Raw genomic sequence first — 19039 nt, 5'->3', positions numbered from 1 at the left:
GGACGCACAGTTCCAGTGTGTGTGAGATGTACCCAGTCGAAGATGCACCGCAGACCAGGCTAGTGCACCCTGTGCATTATACAATCCTTAGTATAGAAAGAAATAATTATAAAACACAAAATACACCTCGTGTCAATGTCTGATGTTGACAAACTTGGAAAACGATATCAGTTACAAAGCATTAATGCAAAAATAATTACATTAAATCCACATTATCCCAAGGCAGACTGACTCTCCATTTTGCAGCAGGGATAAACCTTCAGATCATGGGCAAATGTTTCCAAAAGGTTGGCTTAAAAAATATTTCAACGTCCATCTCAAACATGAAATTCTGTGTGAAATATTCTATATTTTCAAAAAGTTCTTCCCACACCAAGACAAACATTGAAAGGCAGTTTTGCTTTGTGTAGGAGACTGGGTTTTTGTCGCAGTAGTCCCCCCCCCCCCCACTTTGTGCCTGGTATCTGTAGCGTTCCTGCTAACCAGGGCTCCAGTGCCAATGTTCTTCCCCAAAACAAGTTCTCTGGTCAACTGATCCCCAATTGACCAGGACTTTAGCATCTCTAGGTCCCTAGGAAGTGGTACCTCTGGTACGTAGGGTTTAGGTACTAAATAGGGTTCCTAAGATAGGCAGCACATATTGTGCCACTCAAAGGGACCTAGCACCAAACTCATGCGAACTGCCACAGCAGGCTGCATGACAAGGTGCTCTAAAAATATGAAAACATGACATGGCGCGCACACACTGTGTGCCATGTCCCCCAACACTGCATGTAATACTTGTAAGTCAGCCCTACAGCAGGCCTTACAACCCTAAGGCTAGGTGCATTACATTACATGTGAGGACATATCTGCATTAGCAGATATGCCCCTGTGCTGGCCAGTTCAACTACTGACAGTACAAGTGAACAGGGAAGCCATCTTAAGGTATGTTCCGGGCACTGGTCAAAACGAGTTTCTACATAATGACTTCACTGAAACCTATGGTGTTTTGGTAAGAAACACCTTGTTCTAATAAATCCACACGGATACCAGTGATGGGTTCTTAATACATGCACCCAGAGGGTACACAATTACATTTGTTTCTGCACCCTACTCTGTGACAACTACTGCATCCACCCAAGTCGCAGTAGCTTGTACCATTGCCCCCTTGCAGGTACTTTTGGGTTTGTCTCGTGTGTAGACTAGCATGGAGAATTAGGGTTATGCAGGATGCCATCATGCCCTCTTTTTATACTTTCCTCATGGTCAGAGATTGACGCTTATGGAATAGACAAGTTTGTTCTATCAGTGCCAGGGTCCTCTTTGTAATTTGGAATGCTCTGAGCTCTCTCAAATGTATAAAACAAAAACTGGGCTAATTATGGAACATGCACTAGGAAATTCAGTGCAAATGTGAGATGAATCCAATCACTTATACAGATATAAAAAAAACCTAAGAATTACTTACAACCCATCTTCTGAGTTCCACTTAAATATAGAATTTATATTTCATAAATTTACAGTGATTGCTAAGTACTTAAAACAGCAGCCTTGGGAATGTTCATCAAGATTACCTAAACTCACAATCAACACTCATGTATAGTCTACAGAGCTGTACGTAGACAGTGAACAGAATACGAACGAAGATTTACTGACATTCAATGAGCTACCCCTGATGTGGAATACAGAGTTACACAGTGGTAGGTGACAGTTACTTAGAACAAAACCAATACTGAGGTTTACCCAGATGAGGTGTATTCAGAACACACATCCCATGTGTTTGTGCAACCGCAGGATGTATATAGAGATATAAAGTATTTGCTGAAAATTACTGTGAACACATACCACTTGCATCGTCCAGCTGAGGTAGTATCCAAACTTGAATCAGACACCCTTTCCTTGCACAGTACATTGGGATATAAAATAGTTGCTGAGAATTACTCATAACACAATCCTAGGTGGTGGCGTACTTTCAGTGTTCTCACCCATTGTGAGGCCCCAAACAAATAAGGTATAGAGAGATGTACAATGATAGCTGATAATTACTTTTATCAAGCACTCCTTAATAGGTGTAACTAGTGTAATAAACTTAATTACTCAGACCACTGTGACAAGCCAGGATTGCCCATACAGAATGCATGTCAATATACATATGTTAGGCAATCCGATTTAGGGAGTCCTTCCGATGTATGTTTTTCCTGTTTGGAGTGCCAAGGAAAAGCTTGATGGTCTAAAATGTAGACAATGACTGCCACATGCTGGGATAAAATTCCTAGCACATCAGTGCCATTTGCTTTGTTTTTCAGCAACACACCCCACTCCGGAGAAAAAAAAAACATCCAGAAGGGCATTTGCTCACCAAACTTAACTACATTCAGAGAAACCAGCTTTGAAGACGGTGAGGATTCCTGCCATGTAAATCTCAATATGGCATGCAGTTCTATATCAGGGGAGAGTAGGCAATACATTGGCTCCGCTGCATGGCAGGCAGTACACAGAAGTGTAATTTTACTAGACTTAAGAGGGCAGACAAATATGTGCCTGTTGGGACTCGCAACTTGCTGTTTTCCAAACTTCTGAGGCAGATATTTAATATGAATGATTGATTTTATCGGCTTCCTTCAACTGAAAGACATTTCAAAACTCACAAAACTCGAGCGCCAAAAAACCGGTTATCAAAAGTAAACATGATTTTCACATATGTAAAATGTGCACACCATGATACAAAACAACCTTCCTTTACCCCAGATTCAAGTCATACAACATTGCCTATTCAGAAAACTCTTCAGAGTATTAAAAAATTATATGTTGGCTGGAATAAAAATGAAAAATCTATTTATGTAAGGTGATTGCTAAACTTCTGAATGGAAAACCAATGCAATAACACACAAATTGACGCTGTGCACTATTATGAAAAAAAACACTTACTTTAAATAAAAATCAATAATAACATCATTTAGGAATTCCCCTTCATTTAGGCAATGGAGGTCTTCATTGGTTACTGAAATACCACCTTTTGCTGGGGGAGGTGGATAAACAATCAATCTGCAAAAACAAAACATATGATTGGAGAAAAAACAAAATCACAAAAGGCTAAAGCATAACAAGAAAAAGATATGACATACTTTACAATTGGTCCTATGAAGACACTGTGCGATTCTCCACTTTCTTCGTCGTCCTCAAAAAACTGTAGTGGAGAAGCATTGCTCCGCTGCTTTCTTGGTTCGGATACAACCTAAAAATGTATTTAATTCACATATCAAGTCTGCACAGCTGGTAATGAGTATCTGAACAATATGCAGTCAGAAATAAGGTTACAATTAAAACTATGGCTCTAGTTAATCTTGACCAAAGAACAGTTAAACAATGAGAATTGTCTCCTGTAACGGAGACCCGTGCAGTTGCGAGAGAAAGTTAACAGACAGCTGTTTTACCTAACACTCTTAGCATTATCATCAAAACCACCATTAAAAATAGCAAAGGCAAACAGTTCTGCACATATGGATTTAAGGAGCATAAAATATTTATAGTGGGCTTACTACTAAGGATGATGTTAAAAATCACCAGATCACAGCTCAGGACCAATAAAGGCACTCACATCCCCAATGTCCAGACCAACAACCTGGGATTTAAAATAAGTGCTAAAGATCATACTCTTCAAGAAAGTGTTCAATACAGACCTCTGACAGTAGACCACTAACTCAATCTTCACAAGGGACCGGGACCAACACAAATAAGGTGAAGGTAACATCTTTAAAGAGAGTGCAACAACCAAGACTAAGAGTACTAATATTTGAGAACATGTAGAAAACAATGGTCTTTTCCATAATATTGTTGTAAAATCCAACATCCGAAGATGGCGGCGTGTTAGGACGCATTTTCGGGAGCTCCTGCCCGCCGTCCGCGAATTAGCACACACAACTTTCCGTGGGGCACGAAACTGGCCAGGGGTGCCTCCGGAGTGCCCTCCTGGCGAGACGCTGCCCACGGTTGCCCTGGGACCCCGTTGCCGACGACGTGAGCGGTTGCCCGCGGGGACCGCGAGGGAACCGGCCTAGCCTTCTCTTCGCCACCGCCTGGAGGCGGCTTCGACAATGCGGTGGTCCGGTGCTCGGAACACCGAGGCCAGCTGCTTCGAGCCCAGCCGCACTACAGGCACCCGGATGACCCGCGGGATGCCCAGCTCTCCACCTGGCTACCTGCGATCCCCGTCCTTGGCCTGCTCCGGGGAGCGCCAGAGTCGGAGCTGCGGATCTATCCCCAGCCCTGCCCTTGATCTGCCCGCGGAGTAGAACGGAATCGGCGGAGGCAGTCTACCACCTCCCGCCCTCATCAGACGGCTCCCGGGGGCCGACATGAGGCGCTCTGGTATCCTGCGGTGCATCTGGTCGCTACATTCAGGAAGTCCGGTGCTGCACTAGGCCGCGGGGATCCCCGGCCTCAATTTTGGGGCTCGCCCGTCTAGTCAGCTGAGGTCCGGGGTGACGGGACCGGCAGGCTCCTGGGGATCCCGGAGAGAGCCGGCATCACTTTGCACATTGCCTTCGACTCGGGGGTCAGAGGCCGATTGCAACCTTGCCCCCTGTAAAGATGAATACTCAAGGTTAAGCTTGTAAGTAGTTTATTGCCAAATGGACGACACTCAACCCGGAGGCTCAGTGCATAATGATCTGTTGGAAGTACAACCAACCGTCTAAACGTTCAACAAGAGAACGTCCAGCTGTCAACATTCCAGCTGGTGGCTGCCGCGCGCAGGAGGGGAGGGGCGCGCGGTGAGAAGCAGATAGCTAAAGTGAACAGGTTAAGTACACAACACAAGACCTCTCCTTCCCATAAAAATAGTTGGACCTAAAGGATGAAGGAAAAAAAAGAAACAAGACCGATGCCATGCCCAGTTAACTATTCACAAACATAGTCTTTATATTTGCAGGGTTTAACCACACTGCGACCGCATTTACTGGTGATGGTCACTTCATCCAAAGTGTTATTCTCCGGCACCAGTTCATGACTCTGTCCCTGTCTGTCACTTGAATCCAAAGAACTACTTGTAGCACCCGTATCAGGATAACTGTTTTCACCACTAGGCTCCAAAACCTCTTGGTCTTCCACAGTCACATTATCACTAGCATTGCCAGGAGATGCCTCCGAGGCGCTTGTGCTAGGTTCTCTTATCCCTTCAATGGTTTCAATATTCTCACCACCTTCACCTTCTCCATTGTTTTGTCTAATAGTTTGTGGGAACAAGCCTTCATAATCACCGTCAGAATCAGATGATACTTGTTGTATCCAATCCTGCTTGTCTAGCTCAACCCTTTCCTCTTCCGCGTCCTTTTGTTCCTGTCCAGTTATGTCTTTTTGAACACCATCCGTCCTATTACAGCCAGACAATGCAGATGCATGCCATACTCTTCCATCGCTGAGGAGTGCAGAGTTGCAGAACACTTTTTCCACCTTTAGCAGATTAGTAAATCTATTTTGTCCTTTCACTACATTTCCACTCCTTTTTACTCTCACCTCGTCACCTTCTCTTAGTCTGATAACCTTGCATTTATACTTGCTGTCAAATTTTTTTTTGCTCAGGTCTTTTGCCTCCTGAATTCTCTTTCTGACTACTTCTACTGACCACTCAGATTTCCTTGCACTTTTGAGCCATCCGATATTATCCTTAGATACGCGAGTCCTGCCTCTTCAAAAGGACTTACCAAGGTTTTCTCTCCAGGAGTAATCCTGTACCCCCAAACCATTTTGTTCAGTTCTTTCCTCCAACACTTTCCATTGTTGTTGGCCAACTGGATGATGCCTTTTATGACCCTATTAAAACTCTCTACGGCACCATTGCCAGCAGGGTGGTAAACCGAAGTAGTTTTGTGTTTAATGCCATTCCTGTCTACAAACTTTTTGAAGATCTCAGAAGTGAACTGACTTCCATTATCACTGACAATAGTTCATGGTATGCCCTCTCTAGTGAAAATTCCGTCCATAAATGTTATAATGTCAGAGGCATCGACCTTCCTACAAATCTTAATTTCCGGCCATTTTGAAAAGCGATCAACTAAGACCATTAAGTGCACATGTTCCTCTTGCCATCTTACAGGGCAGAGTATGTCAATTCCCACCCTCTCCCATGCCATGTCAGGACACTTCAGTGGTTGGAGAGGAGGTCTAAGGGTCGTCTGTGATTTGTCTGAATTTTCACATTGCATACAGTTTCTCACCGCTCTCTCTATTTGTATGTCGCACCCAGGCCACCAATACCAATTTTTAATTCTTTGTTTGGTTTTGTTTATGCCTAAATGTCCCTCATGGCAAAGTTCAATGAGACTCTCTCTTAAGGTGGTCAGAGGTATAACCTTCCCTTGTCTTAAAACCAGATCGTTTTCCACGGAAAGTTCATTCCTCAATTCCCAGAAAAGCCGCAACTCATCTCTCAGTAATACCTTTTTGGGCCATCCTTTCACGATAAGTTTCCTAACCTCGTTTAAGGTCCCATCTCTTTTGTTCTCTTTGTTCCATACCTCCGTTGTAATGCCCGGGAAATCTTCATTGATGCTTGCCACACATAGTTCTTCTTCCTTTACTACTTTTCCCACATTCTTCAAAGGCAACCTGCTCAGGAAATCTGCAACTACATTCTTTGTACCAGGTAGATATTGAACTTCGTAGTTGTAGTCCAGCAGTTTTATAGACAATCTTGCCAACCTAGGTGATGCATTATATAAACCTTTCACAGTGAGAACTTTTGTCAGCGGCTTGTGGTCACAACGTAGGAAAATTCTTTTTCCCCAAATGTACTGCCTGAAATGTTCCAGACCCCACACGCATGCTAATGCCTCACGCTCGATAACTGCGTACTTCTCCTCCGTTGGGGTTAAAGAACGGGAGGCAAAAGCAATCTTGACTTCCTTACCATCGTACTCCACTTGCGTAAGGACTGCACCAATACCCTTATCACTGGCATCCGTGGTAACCACACATGTAAGATTGTTGTCAAATCCTTTAAGGGGCGGAGCGTCACAAATCTCTTTTTTCAAGCTTTTAAAACTGTCTTCACAGTCTTGCGACCATTCGAATTTATTCTTATTCTTAAGAAGGGTCCTAATGCAGTAAGTTTTCATGGAAAAGTTCCTTACAAACTTTGAATAATATTCCACCAGTCCCAAAAACGCTCTGACTACTTCCTTGCTTTGTGGTACTGGGGCATCCTTGATAGCCTTAATTAATTCTTTTTTTGGTTTTATACCATCTTGAGTGATTTCATGACCCAGGTAGGTGACGGAATTATTGCTGAAACTGCACTTTTTGTACTCCGCTGTCAAACCACTTTTCTCTAAGATCTTAAGTACTTGTACCAACCGGTTGTCATGATCAGTTTGGTCTTTTCCCATAATGAGGATGTCATCCTGAAAGATGAGTAATTTTTTTACCCCCTTGAATATCTCATGCATTAGTCTTTGGAATAGTGCCGCTGCAGATGCAAGCCCGGAAGGTACCCTTTTAAACCTGAAACACCCAAAAGGTGAAACAAAAGTGGTAAGGTGTCTGCTTTCGGGGTGCAGTGCTACCTGGTGGTAAGCAGCAGCCAAGTCTCGTTTATTCTTGGTAAGGGAAATTGGTCGATAAGAATATTCTTATTTAGGTCGCGCAAATCTATGCACAACCTCAACTTTCCGTTGGCCCTTCTTCGACCACCAGAGGTGCAACCCATTCCGCTGATTCTGTGCTTTCTATTATTTCTGCTTCAAGTAGTTTATTTATTTCTGATCTCACCTCATCCTTTAATGACAATGGTATTTGTCTCACCTTATGCAGACAGGGCACTGCATCTTCTTTTAGTTTTATTACGTGTTGGAATCCCTTGAGTTTACCTATTTTCCAATTAAAAACTTTTGGAAACTTGTTAACCAACTCACAGCCCGGTAGCACCTCATGTTGTGTAACCAGGACCGGTTCAACACTGTTTGGGTTGAGAGTAATTCCAAGTTTTCCCTGGTCCTTCCAACCAAGCACCGAAGGGCCAGTGACCGCAACATACAACTTGCTGCTGGTTTTTCTTTCCTTAAATGTAAGTTCTTTGAAACCCATAAGTTCAATCGGTTCACCCGTGAATGTTTTGAGTGAGATGTCAGGTTTTTCTAATTGTCTCCCCACCTTATCTCTAAATTTCTCCTTCCAAACATCACGGTTGACTATTGTGCATGGTGAACCAGAATCAGCCTCTATATCTATATTCACACCTCCAATTTTCACCAAGCACATGGGTTTCTTTTTCTTGCTCTTCTCTTCATCCTCTTTAGCTGTTGCCTCAGTTACATTTAGTACACATAAGTTGTACTCCGAATCATCCGAAGAGTCTAGCTCAAATTCTTCCTCGTCCTCATCCTCTACAAATTTTACATTTTCTTTCATTTTCCTTTTGCAGGCTTTCTGAAAATGACCAATGATCCCACACTGGGTACATTTGTTGTTTCTCGCTGGGCATTTCCAGTCATTCGCCAAATGCTTACTGCTACCACACCTGTAACACTACAACTGCTCGTACGAACTAGCATTCCCTTTGAATCTGGGTGTGTCCTTCACTCTATTTTTAGTACTTTTCCTGTCCCCACTTATTTTTGCCACCACACTAGTTTCCTCATTTTTACCTTTTCCCTCATTGATGACTTCCTTCGCACAGCGACCAGTCAATTCTGCTTTCTTTACGATATCAATAATCTGTTGTAGAGGTTTTTCACCTTTAGCCCATAAGGCGTCCTCTATGTTAGAATTTGCGGCACACATCACTATCTGATCCCTAATTAAGTCATCATGCATGTTTTCAAACTTGCATAAGAGTGCCAAGTTCTTTAAAGCAGATACGTAGTCATCTATATTTTCTTCTTTTCTTGTTTCCTTCTGTAGAACTTATACCTGTGCACCGCTACACATACTGTAGGTGTATAATATCCATCTAAGTCCTCCATTGCCTCATCATACACATTCCTCTCTCCTCCAACTCTTATTTTCTTGGTAATGTTGTTATACACTGTTAGACCACCTGCATCTAAACAACGTAACAATATTTTTTTCTTTTCCTCCTGTTTAAGTTGTTCATCCTCTTTATCAAATGTAGATATATAATTACTGAAATATTCCTTCCAATTTTCCCATTTCACAGTTGGTACGCCAGTACCCTTCAAAAATGCTTCTGGTGGCTGTAAATTATAAATATTGCTGTTACCATGCTCAGTCCTTGCCTTACTGTATGTATCAATACAATTATATATTTTTCCTTTTTAGATGCGAATGCGATAAGACGTCACAGTCTGTTCTCTTATTTCACTTACTGTTACCAATTTATCAGTCAATTACTTAATTCACTCTCACCTGCTCACTTCCGCCCATGCGATCGTACTCCTTGTCGATCATAACTCATTTCTTTAATATCTGCACCTTAGCGCTAGAACAATCAAAGTCCCGTATGCCTCCGTCAGATTCTTTCGTTGAATTTCCAATCTACTTCTTCTATTCTTTCAACTTCCTCAAAGATGGTGGCACGCACACTTACTGTACGTGGTTGCGTGAAGGAAAAACTAGACCACAGACACTACTTCCGGTAATTCCTCTTCCACCTTCTACGTCACGACGTTCTAACTGCAGCGCCTAAGTTCTGAGGTGAATTCCTTTCGACGTATTGTGCTTACTAACTAGTTATTTTGCTTGAATAATTTCGTTAAAGTTCACCTGCGATGACTTGACAGCTGCGATGAATGTTTTGAGATTCTTAAGGCTTAGTTCTTCTTCCTTATTAGCCAAGAGCGTAGTCTTCCTTTAAAGCTTATTTATGTTGCGCGTTCTTCTGTACACACGGCGCTCTTACTCTCCTTCCTTACAATTCCATTTTCACCTTCGTCACGCGTGTAAGGAATTCCTTATTCTTTTCGTATTTTGAACGCTGCTTCACTATTCATCACCTCCATTTTCTTCTTATTAATCACTCATCTTCTAAGTGCCACTAATGTTCACACATTATCCGCCGCACTTACTTTATTTTCCTTTTCTTTCTTCCAATGGACTTCTTCTTACTTTTTCTTGCTTATTGCTCCTCAATTTCATATGATAAAAGTCCTTTCAAATCTTCCTTCATATATTACTTATTCAATTTCTTCCTCTCGTGGGTTCATCTGTGCGTCGTGCAACCATGACTCGTCGCCAAAATGTAGATGAATACTGAAGGTTAAGCTTGTAAGTAGCTTATTGCCAAATGGACGACACACTCAACCCGGAGGCTCAGTGCATAATCATCTGTTGGAAGTACAACCAACCGTCTAAACTGTCAACAAGAGAACATCCAGCTGTCAATATTCCAGCTGGTGGCTGCCACGCGCAGGAGGGGAGGGGCGCGCGGTGAGAAGCAGATAGCTACTGTGAACAAGTTAAGTATACAACACAACACCCCCGCAGCTCACTTTGCCGATTGGGCCCCGTCGATACCGGCGCCTCGCATTACACGTGGTGTTGGGCCCTGCCACCAGAGGATCCCTCCACCCACCGAGGTCCGGTAAGGTCATGCTTTCTGCAGCTGCGCTGGACGGGAGGCCACGCTGGATTCTGCGTCACGCTCTTCCTGCTGAGGAGGTGCTGTGAGAGTTGAGGCCTCCTTGGACTATCCTGGCCTGGGGGCGCAGTGTTCTAGGGGCTTTGCGGTAGTGCCCATCCATCGCACAAGGCACAGCAGAACCAGCAGCTCGCGTGGCGCCCACTACGAATTGCATTTGCACCGCCCTTCCCGGTTGCGGTCCTCCCTTCATAGCTGGGGGGGGGGAGGGGGGGGGGGGGGTTGCCCGATGAGCATGTCCCCAACCAAGGCGAAGGTGGTGAAGCCCCTGAAAGACACATTTTTGGCCGCCCGCAATCCATCCCCAAAAAGAACTATTGATGGACAGAATGCAGAATGAATATGCTACTTACCAGTATGCATCTGTTCTTGGCATGTAGGGCTGCTGACATTCATATCTGTGCATAGATCGCCGCCTAGTGTTGGGTCCGGATGATTGCACATTGTTGTCCTGGAAGAGTCTTCGAAGTATCACGAGATCGGTGACTCCTCCCCTGGACCACAGTGCGCATGGGCATCCTCTCCATCCTTAGATTGTTTTTAGCCATTGTGGCAGTGATGGAGTAGATGCAGTAAGTGATGACCATGCTATATAGTAATACTGAGTGCTGCAGCCGCTACAGGCGCCGGGGAGGAGGGTGGGCGATATGAATGTCAGCAGCCCTACATGCCAAGAACAGATGCATACTGGTAAGTAGCATATTCAGTTCGAGGCATGTGGGCTGCTGAATTCATATCTGTGCATAGAATACATAGCAGTTCCTCCATTAGCGGCGGCTACCCGTGCCAGCTGCAGCAGTCTGAAAAAGAGTTTTGAGAACAGCCTGTCCTACAGCTGCTTGCTGTTTTGAGTGTACATCTACACAGTAGTGTTTGGTAAATGTATGTATAGTGGACCATGTGGCTGCTCTACATATTTCCTGTAATGGAATGTTTGCTAGGAAAGCCATGGACGCCCCTAACTTTCGTGTTGAGTGGGCTCGTGGGGGAATCGTTAATGTGCGTTTAGCTTTTTGATAGCAAATTTGAATACATTTAACGATCCATCTGGCTATCCCTGCTTTGGAAATGGCGTTGCCCTTGTGTTGTGGAGAAAAGGCAACGAAAAGTTGTTTTGTTTTCCTAAAGTCCTTAGGTCTGTCTATATAGTACATGAGGGCCCTCTTTACATCTAGTGTATGGAGCATTCTCTCTGCGACATTTTGTGGATTTGGAAAGAAAACAGGCAGTTCGATAGTTTGATTCATGTGGAACTGCGATATCACTTTGGGCATGAATTTGGGGTTGGTATGTAGTACAACCCTGTTTGCGTGAACCTGTATGAATGGCTCTTGAATGGTTAGTGCCTGGAGCTCACTAACTCTTCGTAATGAAGTGATTGCCACTAAGAAAGCTACTTTCCAGGTGAGGAATTGAATCTTACATGAATGGAGAGGTTCAAAGGGTGGACCCATTAATCTGGTGAGGACTAAATTGAGCTTCCACACCGGTGCCGGTGGGTGTCTTGGGGGAATTACTCGTTTGAGTCCCTCCAAGAAGGCTTTGATGGCAGGCACTCTGAATAAAGAGAGGTGCTGCCTGTTTTGGAGATAGGCTGCTATCGCGGTTAAATGGATACGTATTGAGTTGTATGCCAGATTGCATCGGTATAAGTGTAAGAGATAACAGATGATGTTTTGAATGGATGCGTCCAGCGGGTTAATGTCATTGTTGTTGCAGTAAATGACAAACCTTTTCCATTTAGCCGCATAGCAAGCTCTGGTAGTGGGTCTCCTGGCCTCCTTGATGATATCCATACAGTCAGGTGGCAGGTTTAGGTAGCCAAACTCTAGGACTTCAGGAGCCAGATTGCCAGGTTCAGCTGTTGCGGATCTGGGTGCTGAATATCGCCATGGTTCTGCGTTAAAAGTGCGGGTTTGATCCGCAGCCTTTGATGCGGCACCACGGAAAGTTCTAGAAAGGTGGTGTACCATGGTTGGCGCGCCCATGTGGGAGCAACTAGGATGAGTGTCAGTGAGTGTTGTCGCAGTTTGCGGGCCACTAGAGGTATTAATGGCGCTGGGGGAAAAGCGTACGCAAATCTGCCGGACCAGTTCATCCATATCGCATTGCCCTGTGACTGTGAATGTGGGAACCTGGCGGCAAAGCTTTGGCATTTTGCGTTTTCGTTTGTGGCGAATAGGTCTATCTCTGGATGACCCCACTGTTGGAAGTACGGTTGGAGAACTGACGGATGTAGCTCTCACTCGTGCATCTGGTGGCTGTGTCTGCTGAGCAGATCCGCCATCTGGTTGTCCTTGCCGGGGAGGTGTTCCGCCATGAGGAATATGTTCCTCTGAATGGCCCACTTCCACATGCTCTGAGCCAGATGAGACAACTGTGGAGAGTGTGTTCCTCCCTGCTTTTGATTGTAGTACATGGCAGTCATGTTGTCCGTCCGGATCAACACGACTTTGTTGCACTAGTGTACTTTGAATGCCTTCATGGCTAGGAAGATTGCCATCAGTTCCAGAACGTTAATTTGCATCTTCTTTTGTTGCGTTGTCCATAGTCCCTGCACTGTGTAAGTGAGTACATGAGCTCCCCAACCCTGGAGAGAGGCGTCCGCTGTCAGTATTATTTGTGGAACAGGCTCTTGGAACGGTCGGCCCTTGCAAAGGTTTTGTGGATTCCACCAATGCAGAGAGTTGTATGCCCGACCGCTCACCAACACTAGGTCTTTTAATTGGCCGTGAGCCTGATTCCATTGACGTGCCAAGCACTCCTGAAGCGGGCGCATATGTAGTCTTGCGTGCGGGACTATGAAAATGCAGGAGGCCATCATGCCTATCAACTGCATGAACACTCGCGCAGGAAGGGAGTGTTGAGGTTTGAACTTTGTGATCAGCAGTTGTATGCTGTTGATCCTCACTAAATTTGGCTGAGCTGTGGCTGCCAGAGTGTTTATGGTCGCGCCCAGGTACTGTCGTACGTGTGCGGCTTGGAGATGTGATTTTGGGTAATTTAGTGAGAATCCCAGACTGTGAAGAAGGTGAATGGTGAGGGACATGTGGCTGGCACATTGCTGTGCCGACTTTGTCTGAACAAGCCAGTTGTCCAGGTAAGGGAAGACGTGAATGTGTTGTCTCCGTAGATGTGCCGCCACTGTTGCTAGGCACTTGGTAAAGACCCGGGGTGCTGTTGTTACTCCGAAGGGGAGAACTTTGAACTGATAGTGATGGTCTTGAATAGTGAACCTGAGATATTTCCTGTGTGAAGGGTGTATAGGTCCAGTGTGGCTAGGAAGTCTCCCTGACTGAGTAGCGGGAGAACCTGCTGTAGGGTGAGCAAATGGAAATGCTCTGAGAGAATGTATTGGTTGAGGGGTCTCAGGTCTAGTATAGGTCTGAGCGACCCGTCCTTTTTTGGGATTAAGAAGTACAGAGAGTACACCCCTGTCCCCTGCTGGTTGACGGGCACGACCTCTATTGCACCTTTTTGTAGCATACTTAGCACTTCCTGCTGCAATAATGACAAGTGCTCTACGGACATAGGAAGGTGCTTTGGCGGTATGTTGGGTGGAGTGGACGTTAATTCGAGACAGTAACCGTGTTGGATAATGTCCCTGACCCACCTGTCTGTGGTGATGGTCTTCCACGCTGACAGGAACTGTTGGGAGTCTCCCCCCGACCGGTTTTATGCGTTCGGGGGGCAGGGAGAGGGCGTCACGGTTTGTTTTTGGGTGAGGAACTGGTGTTGCCGTAACCACGTCCTCTGCCCTTGGTGCTGGAGCCACGATATCCACCTCTGTTGGTTTTATCGTAGGTACTTTGTGTGCCCCCTTTAGTGTACTGCTGCTGTGACCCCTGACCTCTAGCTGCTCCTCTATTCCCAGGGCGACGAAAGAAGCCACTACGAAACTGCTGCGTCTGCAGAGCCCCCATTGATTTCGCAGTGTCAGTGTCTTTTTTAATTTTCTCGAGGGTAGTGTCAACTTCAGGGCCAAATAAATATTCTGGGTTGACCGGTTGATTCAGGATATTGTTCTGAATCTCTGGCTTGAAGCCTGAGATTCTCAACCATGCATGCCGTCTTAACATGACGCTTGTGTTGATTGCCCTCGCTGCTGTGTCGGCTGCATCCAGTGCGCACTTGATGGATGCGTTGGTAAGGAGTTGTCCCTCTCTAATGAGGATCTCCGCTGCCTCTTTATATTCATCTGGCAAATGTTGGAGTAGGGATTCGAGTGTGTCGTAGTGGGACCTATCATAACGGGCCAGGAGTGCCTGTGTGTTTGCAATGCGCCAGATGTTCGCTGCTTGCGCTGCAATCCGTTTGCCTGATGTTTCCAGCACTTTGGACTCCTTGTCTGGGGGAGTGGGCTCTTTTGCGAGCATTAGCAACCACCATGGAGTCCAAAGGTAACTGACCCCTAATGTACATAGGGTCTCCAGGTACAGGCTTGTACTTTTTTTCAATCCTGGGGTTTAGCACCCGTGCCCTGGTTGTTTCCTTAAAAATGTCTTTGGCAGGTTTGAGAACCCCTTTTAACATGGGCAGAGTCTTGACAGTTCTTTCGGAAGAGGCGAAAGTGTCCACCAAGAAGTCTTCTTCGACAGTGTCAGAATGGAGTTCCACTCCATGATTGGCAGCAGCCCGTTCTATGAGGGCATTAAAGGCAGCAGTGTCCTCTGTGGGAGATGTCTTTATGTTATAAAGCTGCGTATCATGGGTATCTGGTGCGGTACCCTGGTCTGTGGGGTCATCCCATGCCTGATCTGGGTCTTGCAGGTGATCATCAGGATCGATATCCCCAGGGTAGGTGGTATCATCCTCTACATAGTCCTCTACTGCGTCTGCCTCTGAAGGCGTCGGAGAAAAGGATGGTGGATCCTGATGTAAGGATTGAAAGTGTTCATGAAGCACTGGCTCTGACCCTGCCGGCAACTTGTGTTTGAGAGGCATTTTATAGGAGTCCAATCCCCTCTCTGGCGTGATTTTCCTCTTGCGGAGCATCAACCTACCAGTGTTGGCGTCGATAAATTGTGGCTGTGAAGGCTGTGAAGGCTCGAGATCTGTTTGTCCAGTGGCTGGGGACTGTGTCTGGCAGACACGTGTCCGAATCTCGAACAGTTTCGGCGCCGTGGGCGGCGGCAACCCAAACGTGATGTTGGTCGGCGCCGAGGGTGCTTTGGAAGCCTTGTGCGTGTCGGGACCCGACGTAGAGTGGAGGGCTGCCCGTTCTCTGATGCGTTGCAACGATGCCGAGACCTGTTGCACGGTGAACGCAGATGGCTCTTTGGAACCGGTCTGCACCTTGGAGGTAGGCGTCGAAGCGGCCCCCGACTTCTTTGCAGTCAAGGGGTCATCGATCCGAAGGGAGGTATCGACGCTCGTTGGAGTCGATGACTTGGCAAGCGCCGTCTTAGACGTCGACGTAGACGGGGTGGCCACCTTGACTTTGGTGGTTGAGGCAACGTCTTCGGTGCCAGAGGCCGAGGCGCCTTGTGGGGTCCGAGGACCTTCCTCTTTGGTTCGGCAACCGTATCCGCTGCGGTGAGCTCGGCACCGAAATCCCTTTTTGCGCGGTCGGAGCCGATGACCTGTGCCAGCGTCGAAGGAGTGGAGGGCTTCGAGGCCTTCGAGCCCATCACAACCAGTTTCACTTTCGGTTTCGATGGCACTGGTGCGATGGATGCTTTCGGTTTCGCTGAAGGGAACCCAGTCGTCTTCGACAATAATGGCTCTTGCGAAATGTTCGAGGCCGGGCCTGAAGGCGGGGCCGAAGAACCGTGAAATTGATCTCTGGTAAGGCCCGAAGGCGATCCCTCGACCTGAGCCTCATGACAACGTATTTTGTCGGCCTCCGTATCGACGGGTTGGCCTAGCTCCTCGCTGGAGCCATCTTCCTCGGCCCCAAAGGCCTCATCGTAGTCTCCTACCTCGTCGACGACGACTTCTCTCTGAAAGATCACCTCATCGTCGTCTTCCGATCGGGAATCGCGTTCGGAAGCGGGGCTGGAGTCTACGTTTTCCACGCTCTCGGCGTCCTCGTCTTCGGTGCTAAAGATGTTGGCCGGGGCAGGCGCCGATTGCTGCGCCTCCAATCTCGCTGCCCGTCGATTCCGGAGAGTCTTCTTTGAGCGGAATCGGGCACAGGCCATACATTTCGACTCATCGTGATCCGGTGAGAGACATTTGTTGCATACCGGGTGGATGTCGATGTGTGGGTATTTCGCGTGGCACAAAGGACACCTTTTGAACGGAGTCCTCGATTCCATCGTCGATCGAAGTTCGATGTTCGGACCCAGCGGATGCGAAAAGCTGGAAGAAGGTGCTAAAGCACTAAGAAACTATTCGATACCGAACGGGAACAGTACCGACGAGAACTAAAGGCCTTTTGGCCTTAAACTGGGTTTCAGAAACCAGTCCTAGGAAGCTTGTTTCTGGTCCAGGGAAGGCATGGCTTGGCAGTTCGGGCTGGACTGTTCCCATGAGGCACAGGGTCAGACTGATTTGCATATGGCCATGTCTGAACTGGGGTGGCGGAGTGGGCTAAAGAACAGTGATGGATCAAACCCAGATCTGTTGACTGGGTGTGAGTGTTTGATTGGTTCTGATGCTCCGTCCATCACCAACCCCTTTTGTACCGCCTTGTTCGCCATAAGTTGGCAGGGTATGCTCAGACGTGAGTCCCTTGCTCACTTTGCCACTGGATTCAAGCAAGCCTGGCTGAAATGTCAGAAACCGGTCCTAGGAAGCTTGTTTCCGGTCCAGGGAAGGCATGGCTTGGCAGTTCGGGCTGGACTGTTCCCATGAGGCACAGGGTCAGACTGATTTGCATATGGCCATGTCTGAACTGGGGTCGCAGAGTGGGCTAAAGAACGGTGATGGATCAAACCCAGATCTGTTGACTGGGTGTGAGTGTTTGATTGGTTCTGATGCTCCGTCCATCACCACCCCCTTTTGTACCGCAATCCATCCCCAATATGGCGTCCACAGCCCCCGAGGCCGCAGCCTCACAGCAGCCTGCAAGCACAGGTGCGGAGCCTATCACAAAGGCATTCCTGGAGTCGCTGTTCCTGACTCTCAGGGAGGACTTACAATCTTTCACGGCTGAAATCAAGGAGATCTGCTGAGATGCGGATAACGTTGGGAGATCGGGTGGCCGCCCTTGAGGAGAAGAATGACACCGCAGTGGCCGAGTCCACTATGCTCCAGCAGGAGGTCATCCGATTACAAGATCAGCACGTCGACATGCAAACCCACCTGGAGGATTTAGAAAATAGGTCCCGCAGGCATAACATCCAGATCCGGGGGGTGAAGACAACGGAAGACACTAGAGACTTGTTTGCATTCACCAATGGTCTATTCCACCATATACTGGGCGCCTCCCACGAAGTGGAAATCGTCCTGGACCGGGCACACAGTCAGCCCTCCTCGGGCGCCTACTGCTCTTCACCCCATCTCTTTCCAGGGACACTCTTCAGTGCTGTTCCAAGACCTGGCTCTCATCGCGCTTCAGCGCCGCCGGCAATTCCGACCCGTGACCGAACACCTTCGACAGCAGGGAATCCCATACTCCTCGGGGCATCCCTTCCGACTCCTCTTTCGTCACAATGGCAAACTTCATCAGCTCCGATCGCTCACGGACTCTTGCCGGCTCACTGTGCCAAGTGAGGACGACGACCAGCGCAGTGTCAGCTCGGGGCCTGAGATCTCCCCCTTGGGGTGGCAGAAGTGGAACCGGCGGCGGCGTGTACGGAAGCCAAACAAGATGGAAATAGCCAAGGGTCAACAGGCGGCCCTCGCCTCTGCTGCGGATACTCTGGCTATGGAAGACTGACGTTAATTAAATGGGCAGGGGTCATTGTTTTCTCTGCATGTCCTCCATTGGACCTTGGGCGGGGGGCGGGTGGGGCTGAAACTTCCCTCTTGGCCACACTATGGACCCCACTATGTTGACAGGCTGGTCATCTCGGGATGACGGACTATTTTCCTGGACTCTCTTTGGTTTTACTGTTATTGTCTTTGTTTTGGGTTTTCGTTTGATGTTTTTTTTTTTAGGTTTAGGTCTCCTCGTCCACCCCTCCTCACCGCATCTTAGAAGTCGCTCACCATTGGATCATGGTTCTCCCCCCTCTGCGCCTTATCACCCGACACAACATATATCCTATGCTATGGCTTTTACCTCTCTCCCAACCTAGATGCCGCACAACTCTCTCAAAATTCTTGCCCTGAATGTGCGGGGTTTGAACAATCCGATCAAACGTAGGGCCGTCCTTCACTATTTGGAGCACTCCAAAGCTGATATATGCCTCCTACAGGAGACTCATCCCCTCCCCAAGGATCACCACAGGTTGAAATCCCGTGCTTTCCCCACACAGACGGTCTCCTCTAATTTCACTAATTCAGCCGAGGTTGCCCTATTGGCCTCCAGATCCTTTCAGGGTAGGGTCCTGCAAAAGGAGGCCGAGATTAGGG

The 19039-nt window shown here is 47.1% G+C and overlaps 1 protein-coding gene across 2 annotated transcripts in view; it reads right to left on the bottom strand.

The window, feature by feature from the left end:
* The window catches only part of SENP6 (SUMO specific peptidase 6), a 755486-nt gene that overhangs the window by 270599 nt on the left and 465848 nt on the right, over positions 1-19039 (bottom strand). For both annotated transcript variants that reach the window (XM_085610971.1, XM_085610972.1), the window contains 2 exons: positions 3108-3217; positions 2911-3027 (listed from right to left, as the gene is read on the bottom strand). In XM_085610971.1, coding sequence (XP_085467097.1) covers positions 2911-3027; positions 3108-3217 — 227 coding nt within the window. The remainder of the gene's footprint in view (positions 1-2910; positions 3028-3107; positions 3218-19039) is intronic.

Source organism: Triturus cristatus, chromosome 6 (genome assembly GCF_964204655.1).
Source record: "Triturus cristatus chromosome 6, aTriCri1.1, whole genome shotgun sequence".
Classification (NCBI taxonomy): domain Eukaryota; kingdom Metazoa; phylum Chordata; class Amphibia; order Caudata; family Salamandridae; genus Triturus; species Triturus cristatus.
The sequence above is the reverse complement of the archived record's forward strand: the minus strand, read 5'-3'. Positions and strand labels throughout refer to the sequence as shown.